The 17,191-nt window shown below is 44.1% G+C and overlaps 1 protein-coding gene across 7 annotated transcripts in view; it reads right to left on the reverse strand.

Moving 5' to 3' along the window:
• CIITA (class II major histocompatibility complex transactivator) overlaps positions 1-17,191 on the reverse strand; it is an 89,062-nt gene that overhangs the window by 36,805 nt on the left and 35,066 nt on the right. For 2 of the 7 annotated variants that reach the window (XM_072120724.1, XM_072120723.1), the window contains exon 1: positions 12,304-12,614. The exons of 1 other annotated variant lie outside the window; for it this stretch is intronic. In XM_072120724.1, the coding sequence (XP_071976825.1) occupies positions 12,304-12,580 (277 nt within the window). In that variant the 5' untranslated portion in view covers positions 12,581-12,614. Of the gene's footprint in view, positions 1-5,400; positions 5,483-12,303; positions 12,615-17,191 lie in introns of those variants that run through there. 4 more of the 7 variants (XM_072120721.1, XM_072120722.1, XM_072120720.1 and 1 more) reach the window with 4 other exon arrangements.

Here is a 17,191-nt window from a genome sequence, read left to right on the forward strand (position 1 = left end):
AACCTAAGCCAACTCCTAGACATAATAACAAACTATTTACTTTGATTTTATGGCCAGACCTAACGTACTGTTCTATCCAGCAGCACTTTGTATACAGGTCAATGGTCTACGTAGGCTCTGATGCAGATGGCAATGGGGACCTGCTCACTCCATCCACCACCAATTCCTCAGACTGCACATAATAAGAAAAATAAGAAAAGTACCAGACCATCTATGGATTTATGGACAACTCTTGGTCATAGCCATAGCTATACAATATATATAAATACAACATGGCTGCCGGGAATGTAGTAAGTTGGTTTGGCCACCTGTTATCTACCAGAATAAAAACAGACGTCTGTAAACCGCTGCTGTGCTCCCACGCCACCATACATCTCCAGAGACCATGATATTTTGATATTTCTCAGCTTATGTCATGGTGCGTGAAACCGTTTCCTTTGTAAAGGAAGTAGCTTCAGCTTCTGTACCTATAAATGTTTATGGCGCATGTTTTATAGTATTCTGCCTACGTTACATGATTGTATTCTGTTCAATAAATGTTTTAGACTAAGACATTAGAGCCTAAATGAAAAAAGGACTACAGGCAGTCACCAGGTTCCGAACAAGATAGGTTCTGTAGGTTTGTTCTTAAGTTGAATTTGTATGTAAGTCATAACTGTATATTTTATAACTGTAACATGAGCCAAAATGTTTTTGGTCTCTGTGACAATTGAATTTTAAAACTTTTAGGGTTTTCATAAAAACCAGGATTTACAATAAATCTTAATTGCAGACACCTTGATGACTCTTACAGCTGATCTTTATAGCCTATGGATTAAGTACAGTAAGTTACCAACATCCACAGGGCTGTTTGTACCTATGGATCGCTTGTAAGTTGGGTGTTCTTAAGCAGGGGACTGCCTGTATAACGTTGCAGACACCAATAGAAATGCAAGGATCTGATGTGTTTTTAATCCAAAATTTAAGAGTGGGAAAATATGGGGTGGGACATTTTTTAATGTTTTGACAAGAGGTTTTATATTTTATTTATTATATAAACACACAATTTTTATTAAGCTCATGCATCCCTTTTTTCAGCACACATAACTATGCTGGGAAAGGTGGATTGGGCTTCAGAATCATGCAAAGGAGTCATGAACAGGAAATAGGGCAGTGGTGGGGAACCTATGGCACGGGTGCCAGAGGAGGCACTTAGAGCCATTTGTGTGGACACTCACCCCAGGACAGAGTTCACCAAATATGACCAAATATTCCTGCAGTCCCAGGCAACTTAAGTGACACTTCATTGACTGCGGGAAAAGTGAGAAGGTGTTGACAGAACTGCATTATTTTGAAGCTCATCCTGCTGGACCCTCCATTCTTTCTGTACAGAGAGACCCTGGAGAGAAGCTACAACGAGAGATTGAATTTTCCCTCCTTCTTTCAAATGTATTGGTGGCCTCAGGCAGCCAATACGACAGAAAGATGTGGAAGAACAAGCAGCAGTAATTTACTGCTTAAAATGCCATGTTGGCACTCCACGGTAAATAAGTGGATTTTGGTTGTATTTTGGGCTCTCCCTCTCCAAAAGGTTCGCCATAACTGAAATAGGGTCTAAATAGTAATGGCTTGGACTATAGAACTTGGCCCAGTTTGTTTAGTGGTAAATCCAGTTTATTCCATGCAGTGGCCACAACAACAGATTAGTAGGGGTACTGGGTATCAGGTTCCACCAAGCTAATGAACATGGCTTCTCTTGAGGATACAACATCAATATTTTGTCTGGGCAACCTCCAAAACCATCAAATAAAAAAAGCACACAGTAAGCCATCAACAAAGCTACCAAGGACTCTGCTAATTATTACAATAAAGTATTAGCATTCTTCACTCTTTACTTTCAGTAAAAATCAGCAGCACCTTTCAATAAGGATGTCACATCCAGGTCACTGTAAAAACCCTGCAAGCTACCAGTCCCAAAGAAAGAGGCATTTAGTGAAGTCGAAAATGCATAATGTGCGCCATCTCATTCATATCCTGCGCAAAATATCCCCACAAAGGAGAATTGCTTTGGACAATGGACATTCCACTACTCACACTTTATGTCCCAAGCCGTGTAAAAATCATGTGTGAATTACAGCAGCAAATTTCTGGTACACTTTACAGTAAGTATTTTGGACTACAGACAGCCCCAATGCTTCCGGTAGAACTGGCCTAAATCCAATCATGGTGGCAGGTCAAAAAGGTTGTCAGATGTCTGGGTCTTTTGTCTAGCTCCAATATTTTTATGTCAGCTGTTTATCATGCAGGAACTGTTGGAACAACCGGATACAATGGGACATTATCATTTATTTTACACAAACTTTTTCTAAAAGGTCTTATGGTATTGGCAGATTCATTCTGCAAATATAGAGGAAGAAGTCTTCAAAGACAGCGGAGGGAATTCATCATTGTAGCGTAGGGTACGCCAGAGCAGAGTGAGGCATGGCTCATCTTTCACTGTGTTGATAAATCTGGAGCAGTGTTAGATTGGCGCAGGAGTTGATCTCGTTTTGTGCTCCAAAATGTGGTGCACCATCATAAATATTTTTGGCACACAGGGTTTTACAGATAGACCATGTCCTTTGTTAGAGACCCTTTAGTGCTTAGTGCTAATTGGGAAAGTATAAAAAAACTAAAAGCCTTTCAGGCATTTTAGAAATTATCGTAGTTGTTTTTTTTACATCAATGGAACCAGAATTCTGTTGCAAATGGATAAATAAGCCCCAGACACAACACTGGAAGACGGGAGCGATGTGGGAGAAACAGGGAGTGTGTCATCCAATTAGACCGAAGTTGGGAACTTTGAATAAGACATGCCACCTGTGATTGGTGGGGAATAGGGGGGGACTGTCATCCCATTGGACACACTGCTTGCCTGGAGTTTTGAACAGCAGCAGTGCCTATTATTAAAGATTAGGCTGAATGGATTTAAGGATTATGGGGCACATTTCTCAGCACTTAGATCTGGCAGGGGCACCCTCATACCTGGCATAAAATTGCCCCCCGTTCAGGTGCAGGCTATAGGCATTATGCAGGTGCGGGGCAGAAACACCCACTCCACCACTAACCGTGGTCCACACCACACCCCTATACATCTATATGGAGTGGATGTGACGTATTTGGGGAAATAAGCGCAATTTCAGGCCGTGCACAAGGAACTGAGCCTATTTCAGAGCATGTACATCCTGATAAATGTGGCCCTATGTGTATTAAATAATAGAAATTTTATTTTTCTTGTTGAATTGCCCTCCAACCACACTTGTAAGAGCGTTGTAATTGTAGGAGTACTGCATGCGGTGTGCAGAGGATGTAGTAGTGCACGCAATTTGAGAACTTGTTACTAAAACTATAAACCTTCTAAAATTCGTAAAAAATAAGCGTAAAAAATTATGAAAATAAAAAGAAGTTTTCTACAAAAAAATATTTGTGGTATGACTTTTTGTCTGTAAAATGGAACATTTGAAAGTTAGAAAATTGAAATTTTTTTTCACATTTTTCCTAAAATGTTGAATTTTTCCCCCAAAAAAACAGACCAATCAGCAAAATTATACTACTAATATATACAACAATGTGTCACAAGAAAACAATCTCAAAACCACTTAGATAAGGGACAAAATCAGATTTGGATTGTAAATTCTAAAAAATTATAAGGGATGGTACTTGGTTTTATATTTGGCTTCAAAAAAGGCATTTTTAGCTTTGCTCCCCCTCCCCTCTCCATAGTGAAACACGTTGGCTGGTGGTAAGAACACTCAATCTTTACCCGGTGCATGGTGCGTGTGGTCATAGGCGTCTATAGGGATGTACAGAAGGCCACAAATTTGCTGCTAGATATAAGCCCCCCCAACGCCTGTGTGACCTGTACTCTTACCCAAAAGTTCACAGATCACACCTGCGCATAAGACAAGATGCATCTGTAGGTTACTCCTTATTCCTAAAGTCAGGCCATTTCCGAGAAATCAGATAGCTGCATCCATGACATTGGAAACTCCCCAAACTATTCCTTGGGTACGTGCCCAGAATGAGCTCCTTGTACAATACAACATGCGGGCACTGAGTTTCACTTTCACTTCGAAAAAAAAGCTGCAACAGAGCCAAAAAAAAGGTTTGTCACCCGCAAAAAAACTTTGTCGTTAAGCCCCCCCCCCATCATCATACAGAAGCTTATAATAAACTATTAAATACATTTACCCTATGCACAAGACACTGGATATATATATATATATATATATACCGTATATGCCGGCGTATAAGACGACTGGGCGTATAAGACGACCCCCAACTTCTGCCCTAAAAATATAGAATTTGGTATATACTCACTGTATAAGACTACCCCTCTCCCAAATGAAAAAAAGTCTACTTAAAACTTTGCAAAACAAACAAGAGAGCAAGTGCCTGGTGATCATAACTGTAAGCTGCGATATTAATAAAGATCCGACATGCTTCTGTAAGTGCCGCCTGTGACCCCCAGCTCTGTGACGCTGACCGCTGTGACAGGGCGGCTGCATTAGCATACAGCGCGCCGCCCCGTCAGCGCGTACTAAGCCTCTTCTAATGACTGCGAGAAGCGGCTCTCTGCGCGCTGACGGGGAAAAAAAACACCTCACACAGTGCGGCCCCCGTATATCCGGCGTATAAGACGACCCCCCACTGTAGCCATTATTTTAAGGGGTTAAAAAGTAGTCTTATATGCCAGTATATACAGTATATAATATATACTCCTAATCTTAGAGGTCTGACCACTGCAACCCCCCCCCCCCCCCCCCCGGGCACAAGAATGGGGGTCATTTGTTTGTACAAAAGAAAATACACAAGTAAAGGGGGTAGATCCATAAAGATGAACTTATATGGGACCCCTGCCTTGTGATCGAGGGGGGTTCCTCGCTGATTAGCAAGTAATCCCCAATCCGCAGAATACTTTTATATGGATTTTGATATAAAACTCAAATGTCTATCCGTATCTGAACACGACTGATGTTCTAGTCCCATAGTCTCCCACCTCCATTGCACTGCGATCCAAAATATATCTACAAATATACATAATATTACAATTGTATATAAAAAGTGAAACTCCTGCAGGATCCTAAAGCTTTCCTATCAGGGTGACACCTCATAGACCTATACACCTGGGTGACAGGTGGGCAAGTCCTGAAAAGTTCTATAAAGTTGCAGAAGGCAGTCATCTCCTGGCAGTGGTGGTACATACATGGCACATACATGGCACATGCCAACACAGGACTGTATGCCACATACGTGTAAATTCTGCACAATGTGGCCATAAAAATCTTATGTTACATGAAGTGCAGGCAGCTCTGGCACATCCAGGGGCACCTGGCTGCATGGCATGGGATGTGTGCGGTGTGGCCCGGGCAGGGGACTTACCCTCCATGCTGCGCTGTGCGGTACCGGAGCTCTGGCAGCTCCTCAGCACCACAACTCCGTCTATAGCAGCTGCGAGGCAGGGACCGGCGCTCTGCGCATGCGCGGCTCTGCAGGCGGCGGGACCTGTACCCTGATGCTTGTGAGACTTCTGCTGATAGGGAGCTGTTCATACTGTACGGTACCGCAGTCTACAGCCTCCGAGCTGCTTATCATATGTTACTCATATGTAACGTCATATTATTGTCTCCACATGGCAAGACCTCAAATATCAGCTGCTCCTGATAAATCCCTGCTGTACACATATTCCGTCCAAGTTTTACGACAGAGGGAAGAAGGATAGCGACACCTTTATGCCCTCATTTTTGTAGCCCGGACAAACCTCCCAACTTTTCCTCTGCTCCCGGGCTTATTGTGCCCCATCCTGTGCTCCCCCTTTTATTGTGCCCCATCCTCTGCTCCCCTCTTAGTGTGCCCCATCCTATGCTCCCCCTCTTATTGTGCCCCATCCTATGCTCCCCCTCTTATTGTGCCCCATCCTGTGCTCCCCCTCTTATTTAGCCCCATCCTGTGCTCCCCCTCTTATTGTGCCCCATCCTCTGCTCCCCTCTTATTGTGCCCCATCCTATGCTCCCCTCTTATTGAGCCCCATCCTATGCTCCCCCTCTTATTGTGCCCCATCCTCTGCTCCCCTCTTATTGTGCCCCATCCTATGCTCCCCCTCTTATTGTGCCCCATCCTCTGTTCCCCCTCTTATTGTGCCCCCATCCTATGCTCCCCTATTATTGTGCCCCATCCTCTGCTTCCCCTCTTATTGTGCCCCATCCTCTGTTCCCCCTCTTATTGTGCCCCCATCCTATGCGCCCCCTGTTATTCTGCCCCGAACCTTTGTTTCCCCTCTTATAGTGCCTCCAACTTCTGTTCCCCCTCTTATTGTGCCTCCATCCTATGCTCCCCGCGTATTGTGTCCCTATCCTCTGCTCCCCCTCTTATTGTGCCCCCATCCTATACTCCCCCTCTTATTGTGCCCCATCCTATGCTTCCCCTCTTATTGTGCCCCCATCCTATACCCCCCTCTTATTGTGCCCCATCCTCTGCTTCCCCTCTTATTGTGCCCCATCCTATGCTTTCCCCGCTTATTGTGCCCCTATCCTCTGCTCCTCCACTTATTGTGCCCCCATCCTCTGCTCCCCCTGCTTATTGTGCCCCCATCCTCTGCTCCCCCGCTTATTGTGCCCCCATCCTCTGCTCCCTCACTTATTGTGCCCCCATCCTCTGCTCCCTCGCTTATTGTGCCCCCATCCTCTGCTCACCCTCTTATTTTGCCCCTTCATCTGCACCCCTTCTTATTGTGCCCTATTGCTTTGTTCTGCCTCTTAATGTGCGCCGTCCTCTGCCCCTCCTTATTGTGCCCTATCCTCTGCTCCCCTTCTTATTGTGCCTCCATCCTCTGCTCCCCCTCTTATTGTGCCACCACCCACTGCTCCCCACTTATTGTGCCCCCATCCTCTGCTCCCTGTTTATTGCTCCCCCATCCACTGCTCCCCCTCTTACTGTGCCCCCATCCTCTGTTCCTCCACTTATTGTGCATTTGCGGGGTGTTTATGTGTACATGGTGTTTGCGTTTTCATTGCATTTGTGTTTACATTCACAAGGCATTTACATTGTGTGTGTGTTTACACAGCATTTGTGTATCCATTTAATTTGCATTCCGTTGTTATCACATTTGGTAACATTGCATTTTTGTAAACAATATGTAAACAAAATGTGAACTGAATATTAGAAGAATGTTAACACCATACACAACATCAAGATGAGCATAGAGAGAGTTCATACACTTGATGCCACTGATTGGACAGTATGAGAGAAGATTAGCATAACACATGCCTTTAGCTTCAGCCCCAGCTTCTCCTCTTTAACAGAACACATATTACAATGGTCAGATACCGGGACTGATATCCCCACAACCATAGGGACTAGAAAGAAAATTCAAAGTACTACTGAATCTGTAGCAACCCCTACACAATGGTGTGATAATATCCACATTTGTGACAGGGTGAAAGCTTATCTGATGTATTTTATGGAAATAGAATGTAACTTCAGCTTTATTTAGAGATCCCTAAACAGCTTCCACAACTGTTGGCAGGGTGACAACTTGATTCATGTACCACAAACCAGTACTGTTTATCAACTTTACAGCTTTCCACATTGTCAGATATCTTACAAATATGTGACCCAAAAGCACTAACCTCTTTTTTACTGTTCTATGCTATAACTCATATTGTGTATTTTTCCTTGAATTGATCTTTAACTAATTATTTCCTTTTTTAGTATCTGGTGACCCGTAGGAAATAAGAGGGATCCTTGCTCCTTTCGGGTTTTGGAAAAGTTGGACATCAAATAGTTATATGCGGCATACAAAGAAAATTTGTATAAGATGCCACTTTATTAAAATAAAAAATAAAAAAATAAAAATATATATATATATATACATGCCGGCATGCATAACACGAGAAGGTGAGCAGATTACTTCTAAACACGGTGATATCCATAATTCACATACATTATTGCACCAGGAAGCGCTTTCCCATTTTTTCTGTCTCTATTAGAACTATTTCCTTTTTTATATGGTGCTAAAATTTAGGTTAATTTAGTTACAGCTGTAGAACACAAGATAAAAGAGACCCTGTCAGGTCAATAACACACTCTAGCTGCACATACTAAAGGAAATATCTCCCTAGCCCTCCCCCAGTTATACCATGTGTATCATGTAATATTTCGATCGACGGACCAATTTTCCGACAGTCTGGCATATTCATAAGGGGGTGGTCTGGGAGGACGTGACTGTAACATCAAGCCTGGCAGTCACCGCTGGCATATGGTGTGGGGTTTGAGGTCCGTGAGAGAAGCTGAAAACAGGGGAGCGACTTGGACTGTCCTGTCATGAATAAGCCGGACCTCCGGAAGCTAGGTCCGTCAATCGGACCTTTACGTACAGGGTTTCATAGCTTTTCAGTAAGTTTTGATAAAGCTAGAAATTTAACAGTGCTTTATAATAATAATATAATTCTTTATTTATATAGCGCACACAGATTATGCAGCGTTGCACAAAGCAGGTCAAATTGGTCCCTGTCCCCATGGGGCTCACAATCTAAACAACCTAACAGTATGTTTTGTAGTGTGGGAGGAAACCGGAGGACCCAGAGGAAACCGACCCAAACACAGAGAGAACATACAAACTCTTTGCAGATGCAACTGGGGGAGGGCTAGGGAGCTGCAGTTAGAGAGTTTTATTGACCTGAAAAGTTCTCTTTAAATACCCCCCCCCCCCCCAAATCACCTTTTGGAGCTTTATAGTAAAAATTAGGAGTTTTACAAAAAGTCTTTATGTCACCCAGGTTATGATTAAATGTTGATTTATAACTTATTCATATCACCAGAAAAAAATGGACTGACACTGTCCCTTTAAATGCACATACAATACAGGGCAGGACATTCAATAAAGCAGGACCCAGCCTCCAGGGGTGCACAGACTCGAAAGACTCCAAAGTAATTTCACAAAAGGATGCAAGAGTGCGACACTCACCACTTTGATATATGTTTAATTCAGGTCTCTAAAGAAGGATTCTCTGCACAGAGAGTATTACTTATTCATCTCATTACGGCTATATTCTCACCTTGTTTTTAGCCCTCCGATATAGCATAAGCACTGAATACTGGAGGAGTGAACATTGGCAGCGGCTAGTGATTGGCTGCTGCCGATGTTCAGTATCCCCCAGTGATATAATAAGAATTAATAATAATTCTTTATTAATATAGTGCACACAGATTACACAGTGCTACACAGAACTTGCCAAATCAGTCCCTGTTCCCAATGGGGCTCACAATCTAATCAACGTACCGGAATGTTTGGGGGTGTGGGAGGAAACCGGAAGACCCGGAGAAAACGCAAACACAGAGAAAACATACTGACATCTCTGTGGGGCTTCAGTGAGCGTACACTCAGCAGAGACTGGTGGAAGGATGCAATATTTATAGTATAAAAAGTCATTATATTTAAAATACATTAAGAATTTTTAAAAATTATTTTATATATATGTTGCCTTTTCTTTAGCCTTTAAATACAGTGGGGCAGATTTACTTACCCGGTCCTGTCGCTATCCAGCGGCGCATTCTCTGTCGAGGATTCGTGTCTTCCGGCGATTCACTAAGGTAGTGCGCCTGATGTCAAACAGGTGTCGCTGCTGCGCTGAAGTCCGTTGGAGTTCACTGGAGTTCATCATCCGTTGCTGGGTGTAGGTAAACGTGTGTCGACACATTTTTAAAAAAAAAAATACGGCGTTTTTTCCGAATCCGTCGGGTTTTCCGATGGCCGCGCCCCCTATTTCCGTCGCGTGCCACAATCCGATCGCGAGCGTCAAAAAAACGGGGCAATTTGGCGCAAAACAGTAGTTTTCGGGAAACGCGACGTCAAGTAGCGACTTGGGCCCTTAGTAAATGACCCCCAGTAACTTGAAAGTCTCCTAATATTTCTTTCTGACTTTCATGGATATTTTGTAATATCATGACTTTCCTTTACAATGTGGGTGATTGCATTTTCTTTTTGATGTTTTCCTCTCCTGCTTTTCGCAACTGACAGCGATCTTACTGTCTCAGTACAGCCTAAGGCCTGTCAATGAGGCCAACCAAGAAAGTCAGAAAGAGGATTGAAAGTGAGTTCTGGTAAATGCTGGATTTTGCCAGTTCTGTCCGATTTTTGTTATTATCATATATAACTGTAATGTTATATGGATCAAAAATGTTTGACTGGTTCTGAAACCCAAGAGCAGTGAGTCCTTCCTCATCATCAATCATCCTGATTGGGCTTGATGTTTGTTTTGCCGGAATTCTTGTGATGCATCATCCCATCATGTAGGGCAAGTTATGACTTTGTTAGAGTTCCAAGTAAAAAGTGGTAGCCACTAGTGGATTATAATATAGGCGGTTTGGGCATTAGTCTACTAGGAGGCCCATGGCTACCCATACCACCCACCAAATTCTATACTCCAAAGGACCTTCACCAATGAAATCCTTCCACATCTGTTCATGCTCTCAATAAGCATGTACACAAAAGCCATTTCAGGACCTTTGAAGGGTTCTGAAACCACAGACTGAAACCGCAGACTCATCCTCCATTCCCTAAGCAGCTTGATTCTAGTGCCATATGTAGGAAGTGAATTCCAGACTTGTAGTGACTATTATATTCATACAGCCAAGGGCCCATGGCACTCTTAATCCGACCCTGGTGACAGCATGTTTAGATATTAAGATGGAAACAGCCATATGTGTGTGAGAAATAGTTCCAGTGGCCAGGGTGGGGAGCTCCCTCCAACAAGGAAGAGACATCATTGAGGTGAAGATGGACAGACTCAATGGAATGCCAAAAAGAGGGTATAATGCTTTTCAGTGGGAAATAGGGGCAGAGGGATCCTGAGGCCATGGCTTGTATTGTCCGAGTTTCAGACAGCAGGAGAGGAGGGAGTGTCCAAGAAGAGAAGAAAGCTGCGGCATTGTAAAAGTTACAAGCTGTATTATGTATCATTCAGACGCCCGTCTATATACATCCCCATAGACGACAATGGCAGCACGGCGGTCGTGGCACCGATCCGCATCATACACGGTGGTATGCCGGCCCGGTGGGCATAATGAAGGTACCCAAAATAATAGTAACATGTAGTGGTAAATATGCAAATATGTTTTCCAGGGTAGAAAAATTTTTTTGCTACCTTGAAAGGCAACCCCCTTATCACCAAGCATAACTTACAAAAAGCCAAACCAGTATCTCTATTCCAGAAGGAACAGATTCCCAACTCTAAACAACTTTGTTTCGACCTGATTGGGTTTCTAGTACAGCATAGGGCCCGTGAGCCCTCTCCATGCACCGGGACCCGGGAAGGGGTTAAGGGGGCTGCCTTTCAAGGTAGCAATAAGAGGCATTATTTTCCTTTTCCCACCCTGGGAAACATATTTGCATATTTCCCAGGATCCCCTAGTGGAGAATAAATGGCTATAATTCTCCACAAGGCGGCTTTAGTTGGCAAACTCTCCATAAGGAGAACTTTTACTTCCCGAGTAAAGTGTAGTGAGCATCCATCTACCTATCTGCTACAGTCCCTCGATGTGCCCCACTGACCCTACTCCAATATAGTCTTCTTAAAGACGTTTGGTGGCACTTCACATGAAGAAAACTATAAGTCTAATACTTTTTTTTACATGAGAGGGTTTTGATCATTTCACTATATAACAAATGTGCCCTTGCTCTCTGGACTGTTGTAGATATGGTTGACCAAAGATAACCTGTTTTTAAAGGCCATTTTGATTTTTGGATATTCTCAACGTGACCCCTTATATATAACTATGCGATGCATTCCACTAGTAATTGCAGCCTTTCACAAGTTTTTTGAGCTTTTGCTACATTGTATAAACCGAATATCATTAAACACTTGGAGTCCATAACTGAATTCAAGCTGAGGTAATGATAGACACATCTTTATACTGTCTTGTCAAGGTAAAAATATTCCACTTTGCTTTTATCACAATGATTTTAGCAAGTATATGGCAACTTAAAGATATCTGAACAAATCCCCATTATAAGGAATTAGGAAGGATGTGTATTAGGGTCATTAGAAAAGATGAGGAAGATGAGATCTAATTCAGATCTTACAAAATCTGTCTGTGTACTGTAAATACAACAATAAAAATGTCATCTGTAACTGGTCTTATATGTCAAACATAACTTTAGTGGAAACATAACTTTAGTGGAAACACTTAGTAAACACAATAGTAAAAATCACTTTTGTGCATGAGTTATATGTTACTGATTTTCAGTAAATTTCTGGAGTGAAAAAAAATTATTTGTAGACTTACAGATTGTTGGATCTTTCTGTTCTTCACACGTAGTTGGAAAGAGCATTTGGTAACTCTCAGGATTTTCAAGTAAGGATAAGGTTATTTTCCGACAGAGGTCCTCAGTGTTACTCTCCCTAAGCAAGCTGTGATAGTATTCCAGGGACATCAATCCCATATCCACCAGAGACTGAAGATAATATCTTAAATCTGAAGATGATGAGTTCAAAACCATGTTCTCTATAAATGGCAGAATCTCTTTAAATGAATCCATGTCTGCAAATACCAGATAAAACATGTAACTAGACTAAGAAAGTGCCTCATATAAAAAGATGACAGAACCACATAAACATTTTTGCAGATATTTTGTTTCCTCATTTTGTGCAACCAACCAATGGATATCTAACCTGCTGCTAAGGAACTACTTTGTTCCCAATTTACTTTACACAACATCTGTAACAAAAAAAAGAAACAAAACAAATTATTTTCAAGTGAAAACATAATCCCTTTTAGGCCACTTTTACATGGAAGTATTCTGTTTGGTATCAAGTAGATTTAAAAATGAAAATCAAGATCCTAAACACAGAAAAGAAACTTTTACGTTCTTGCTTTTACAATACATTTCTCTTGACTCTGTTTTGGCAAAATATTGCCCAGAATATTTTTTGTGTGAAACTGGTCCAATGATTGATTAAAACATTTTTTTTCACCTCTTTAACCAACTTTTTATAGTATTTTTAGGCCTTAATCAGAAATGGATCCTGAATAGAGATGAGCGAGCACTAAAATGCTCGGGTACTCGTTATTCGAGACGAACTTTTCCCGATGCTCGAGTGCTCGTCTCGAATAACGAGCCGCATTGAAGTCAATGGGAGACTCGAGCATTTTTCAAGGGGACCAAGGCTCTGCACAGGGAAGCTTGGCCAAACACCTGGGAACCTCAGAAAAGGATGGAAACACCACGGAAATGGACAGGAAACAGCAGGGGCAGCATGCATGGATGCCTCTGAGGCTGCTTAATCGCACCATTATGCCAAAATTATGGGCAACAGCATGGCCATGACAGAGTGACAGAATGAAGCTAGATAGCATCTAAAACATCCAATAATTGACCCTGACACTATAGGGGACGGCATGCAGAGGCAGCGGCAGCAGCGGCAGGCTAGAGAGTGGCATGGCGACATACCCTAAATGGACTCAGGCTTCAAACCAATGGGTGGCAGAGAGGAACCAAAGGAGGTGAGCAAGAAGCGCTCAAATAATATCGGTACATGATAAAAGTTTGCCAGTATATTTTGTGGATTACACAGCAGGGTGGCGACAAAGTTAACATGGAAGCCATGAAAACAACCCAAAATTCTGCCTGACACAGCTCGTTTGATAAGGGGACCATGTATGGAGGCAGTGAACTAGTAGTAGATTAAAGGTGCTGCAGTTAAAACTATGTTAGTTGGATCTTGGCATGGAGCTGGCGCTCCGCTGCCAGGCGAGCTTTCGCCAATCCAAGCCCCTGTCTCTAGGCTACTCCCCAAACAGCACTTCTAAGAACCTTTTGTATAAGATCAAGTGTAGTAGCGTTCTTATAAGTTTAGGATATGGCGGGTGAGGGGAATGTAAACAGAAGCGCAAGAAGCGCTGAAATAATATTGGTAAATGATAAAAGTTTGCCAGTATATTTTGTGGATAACACAGCAGGGTGGCGACAAAGTTAACAAGTTTGTTGTGGAAGCCATGAAAACAACCCAAAATTCTGCCTGACACAGCTCGTTTGATAAGGGGACCATGTATGGAGGCAGTGAACTAGTAGTAGATTAAAGGTGCTGCAGTTAAAACTATGTTAGTTGGATCTTGGCATGGAGCTGGCGCTCCGCTGCCAGGCGAGCTTTCGCCAATCCAAGCCCGTGTCTCTAGGCTACTCCCCAAACAGCACTTCTAAGAACCTTTTGTATAAGATCAAGTGTAGTAGCGTTCTTATAAGTTTAGGATATGGCGGGTGAGGGGAATGTAAACAGAAGCGCAAGAAGCGCTGAAATAATATTGGTAAATGATAAAAGTTTGCCAGTATATTTTGTGGATAACACAGCTGGGTGGCGACAAAGTTAACAACTTTGATGTGGAATCCATGAAAACAACCCAAATTTCTGCCTGACACACCTCGTTTGATAAAGGGACGATGTATGGAGGCAGCTATATGGACGACTTTTGGAGGTAGCAATGGAGACAACGTGTGGAGGCTGCTATGGAGACAATTTAATTTGGATAGTGCCTGTATGTGGCAGTCCAAAAAAGTTTTCAAACCAGAGGAGCAGGTAGGTGGCCCTCCAGAAAAATGGAATAGATTGAGTGCCTGTATGTGGCAGTCCCAAAAAGTTTTCAAACCAGAGGAGCAGGTAGGTGGCCCTCCAGAAAAATGGAATAGATTGAGTGCCTGTATGTGGCAGTCCAAAAAAGTTTTCAAACCAGAGGAGCAGGTAGGTGGCCCTCCAGAAAAATGGAATAGATTGAGTGCCTGTATGTGGCAGTCCAAAAAAGTTTTCAAACCAGAGGAGCAGGTAGGTGGCCCTCCAGAAAAATGGAATAGATTGAGTGCCTGTATGTGGCAGTCCAAAAAAGTTTTCAAACCAGAGGAGCAGGTAGGTGGCCCTCCAGAAAAATGGAATAGATTGAGTGCCTGTATGTGGCAGTCCAAAAAAGTTTTCAAACCAGAGGAGCAGGTAGGTGGCCCTCCAGAAAAATTGAATAGATTGAGTGCCTGTATGTGGCACTCCCAAAAATTGTTTAAAACAGAGGACCGGATCGGTGGCCCTCCAGAAAAATTAAATGCATAAAGTACTATAGCTAGAGCCAGTGGGCCCTGTCAAAAAATAGCCAGTTTCCTCTGCTTTACTGTACAAAGAGGAGGAGAAGGAGGAAAATGAGGAGGAGGAGGAGTGGATAAATTATTCAGGTTGAGCTTCCTTCACCTGGTGGAGATTGGAAATTATGAGAAATCCAGGCTTTATTCATCTTAATAAGCGTCAGCCTATCAGCGCTGTCAGTCGACAGGCGTGTACGCTTATCGGTGATGATGCCACCAGCTGCACTGAAAACCCGCTCGGACAAGACGCTAGCGGCAGGGCAGGCAAGAACCTCCAAGGCGTACAGCGCCAGTTCGTGCCACATGTCCAGCTTTGAAACCCAGTAGTTGTAGGGAGCTGTGTGATCATTTAGGACGATGGTATGGTCAGCTACGCACTCCCTCACCATCTTTCTGTAAAGATCAGCCCTACTCTGCCGAGACTGGGGACAGGTGACAGTGTCTTGCTGGGGTGACATAAAGCTGGCAAAAGCCTTGTAAAGCGTACCCTTGCCAGTGCTGGACAAGCTGGCTGCTCGCCTACTCTCCCTCGCTACTTGTCCCGCAGAACTACGCACTCTGCCGCTAGCGCTGTCAGAAGGGAAATACTGTTTCAGCTTGTGCACCAGGGCCTGCTGGTATTCATGCATTCTCACACTCCTTTCCTCTCCAGGGATGAGAGTGGAAAGATTTTGCTTGTACCGTGGGTCCAGGAGAGTGAACACCCAGTAATCGGTGCTGGAATAAATTCTTTGAACGCGAGGGTCACTGGATAGGCAGCCTAGCATGAAATCTGCCATATGCGCCAGAGTACCAACGCGTAAGAATTCACTCCCCTCACTGGCCTGACTGTCCATTTCCTCCTCCTCCAACTCCTCCAACTCCTCTTCTTCTGCCCATACACGCTGAACAGTGAAGGACTCAACAATGGTCCCCTCTTGTGTCTCGCCAACATTCTCCTCCTCTTCCTCCTCATCCTCCTCCACCTCCTCCGATATGCGCTGAGAAACAGACCTAAGGGTGCTTTGGCTATCAACAAGGGAATCTTCTTCCCCCGTCTCTTGTGACGAGCGCAAAGCTTCCGACTTCATGCTGATCAGAGATTTTTTCAACAGGCCAAGCAGTGGGATGGTGAGGCTGATGATGGCGGCATCGCCACTGACCATCTGTGTTGACTCCTCAAAGTTACTCAGCACCTGACAGATATCAGACATCCACGTCCACTCCTCATTGTAGACTTGAGGAAGCTGACTGACCTGACTACCAGTTCTGGTGGAAGTTGACATCTGGCAGTCTACAATCGCTCTGCGCTGCTGGTAAACTCTGGATAACATGGTCAGTGTTGAATTCCACCTCGTGGGCACGTCGCACAACAGTCGGTGAGCGGGCAGTTGGAGGCGGCGCTGCGCTGCCCTGAGAGTGGCAGCATCTGTGCTGGACTTCCTGAAATGTGCACAGATGCGGCGCACCTTCGTGAGCAAATCAGACAGATTGGGGTATGTCTTGAGGAAACGCTGAACTATCAGATTTAACACATGGGCCAGGCATGGCCCATGTGTCAGTCTGCCGAGTTGCAGAGCCGCCACCAGGTTACGGCCGTTGTCACACACAACCATGCCTGGCTTCAGGTTCAGCGGTGCCAGCCACAGATCAGTCTGTGCCGTGATGCCCTGTAATAGTTCTTGAGCGGTGTGCCTTTTATCGCCTAGGCTCAGCAGTTTGAGCACCGCCTGCTGTCGCTTAGCGACGGCACTGCTGCTGTGCCTAGAGCTACCGACTGATGGCGCCATGCCCACGGATGGTAGTTCGGAGGAGGAGGTGGAGGAGGGGTGGGAGGAGGAGGAGGCATAGTAGGCCTGAAACACCTGGACGGAGGTAGGCCCCGCAATCCTTGGCGTCGGCAGTATATGACCAGCCGCAGGGTCAGACTCGGTCCCAGCCTCCACCAAGTTAACCCAATGTGCCGTCAGCGATATATAGTGGCTCTGCCCGGCAGCACTCGTCCACGTGTCCGTGGTCAGGTGGACCTTGTCAGAAACGGCGTTGGTCAGGGCACGGATGATGTTGTCTGAC

Source organism: Engystomops pustulosus, chromosome 8 (assembly GCF_040894005.1).
Source record: "Engystomops pustulosus chromosome 8, aEngPut4.maternal, whole genome shotgun sequence".
Lineage (NCBI taxonomy): Eukaryota > Metazoa > Chordata > Amphibia > Anura > Leptodactylidae > Engystomops > Engystomops pustulosus.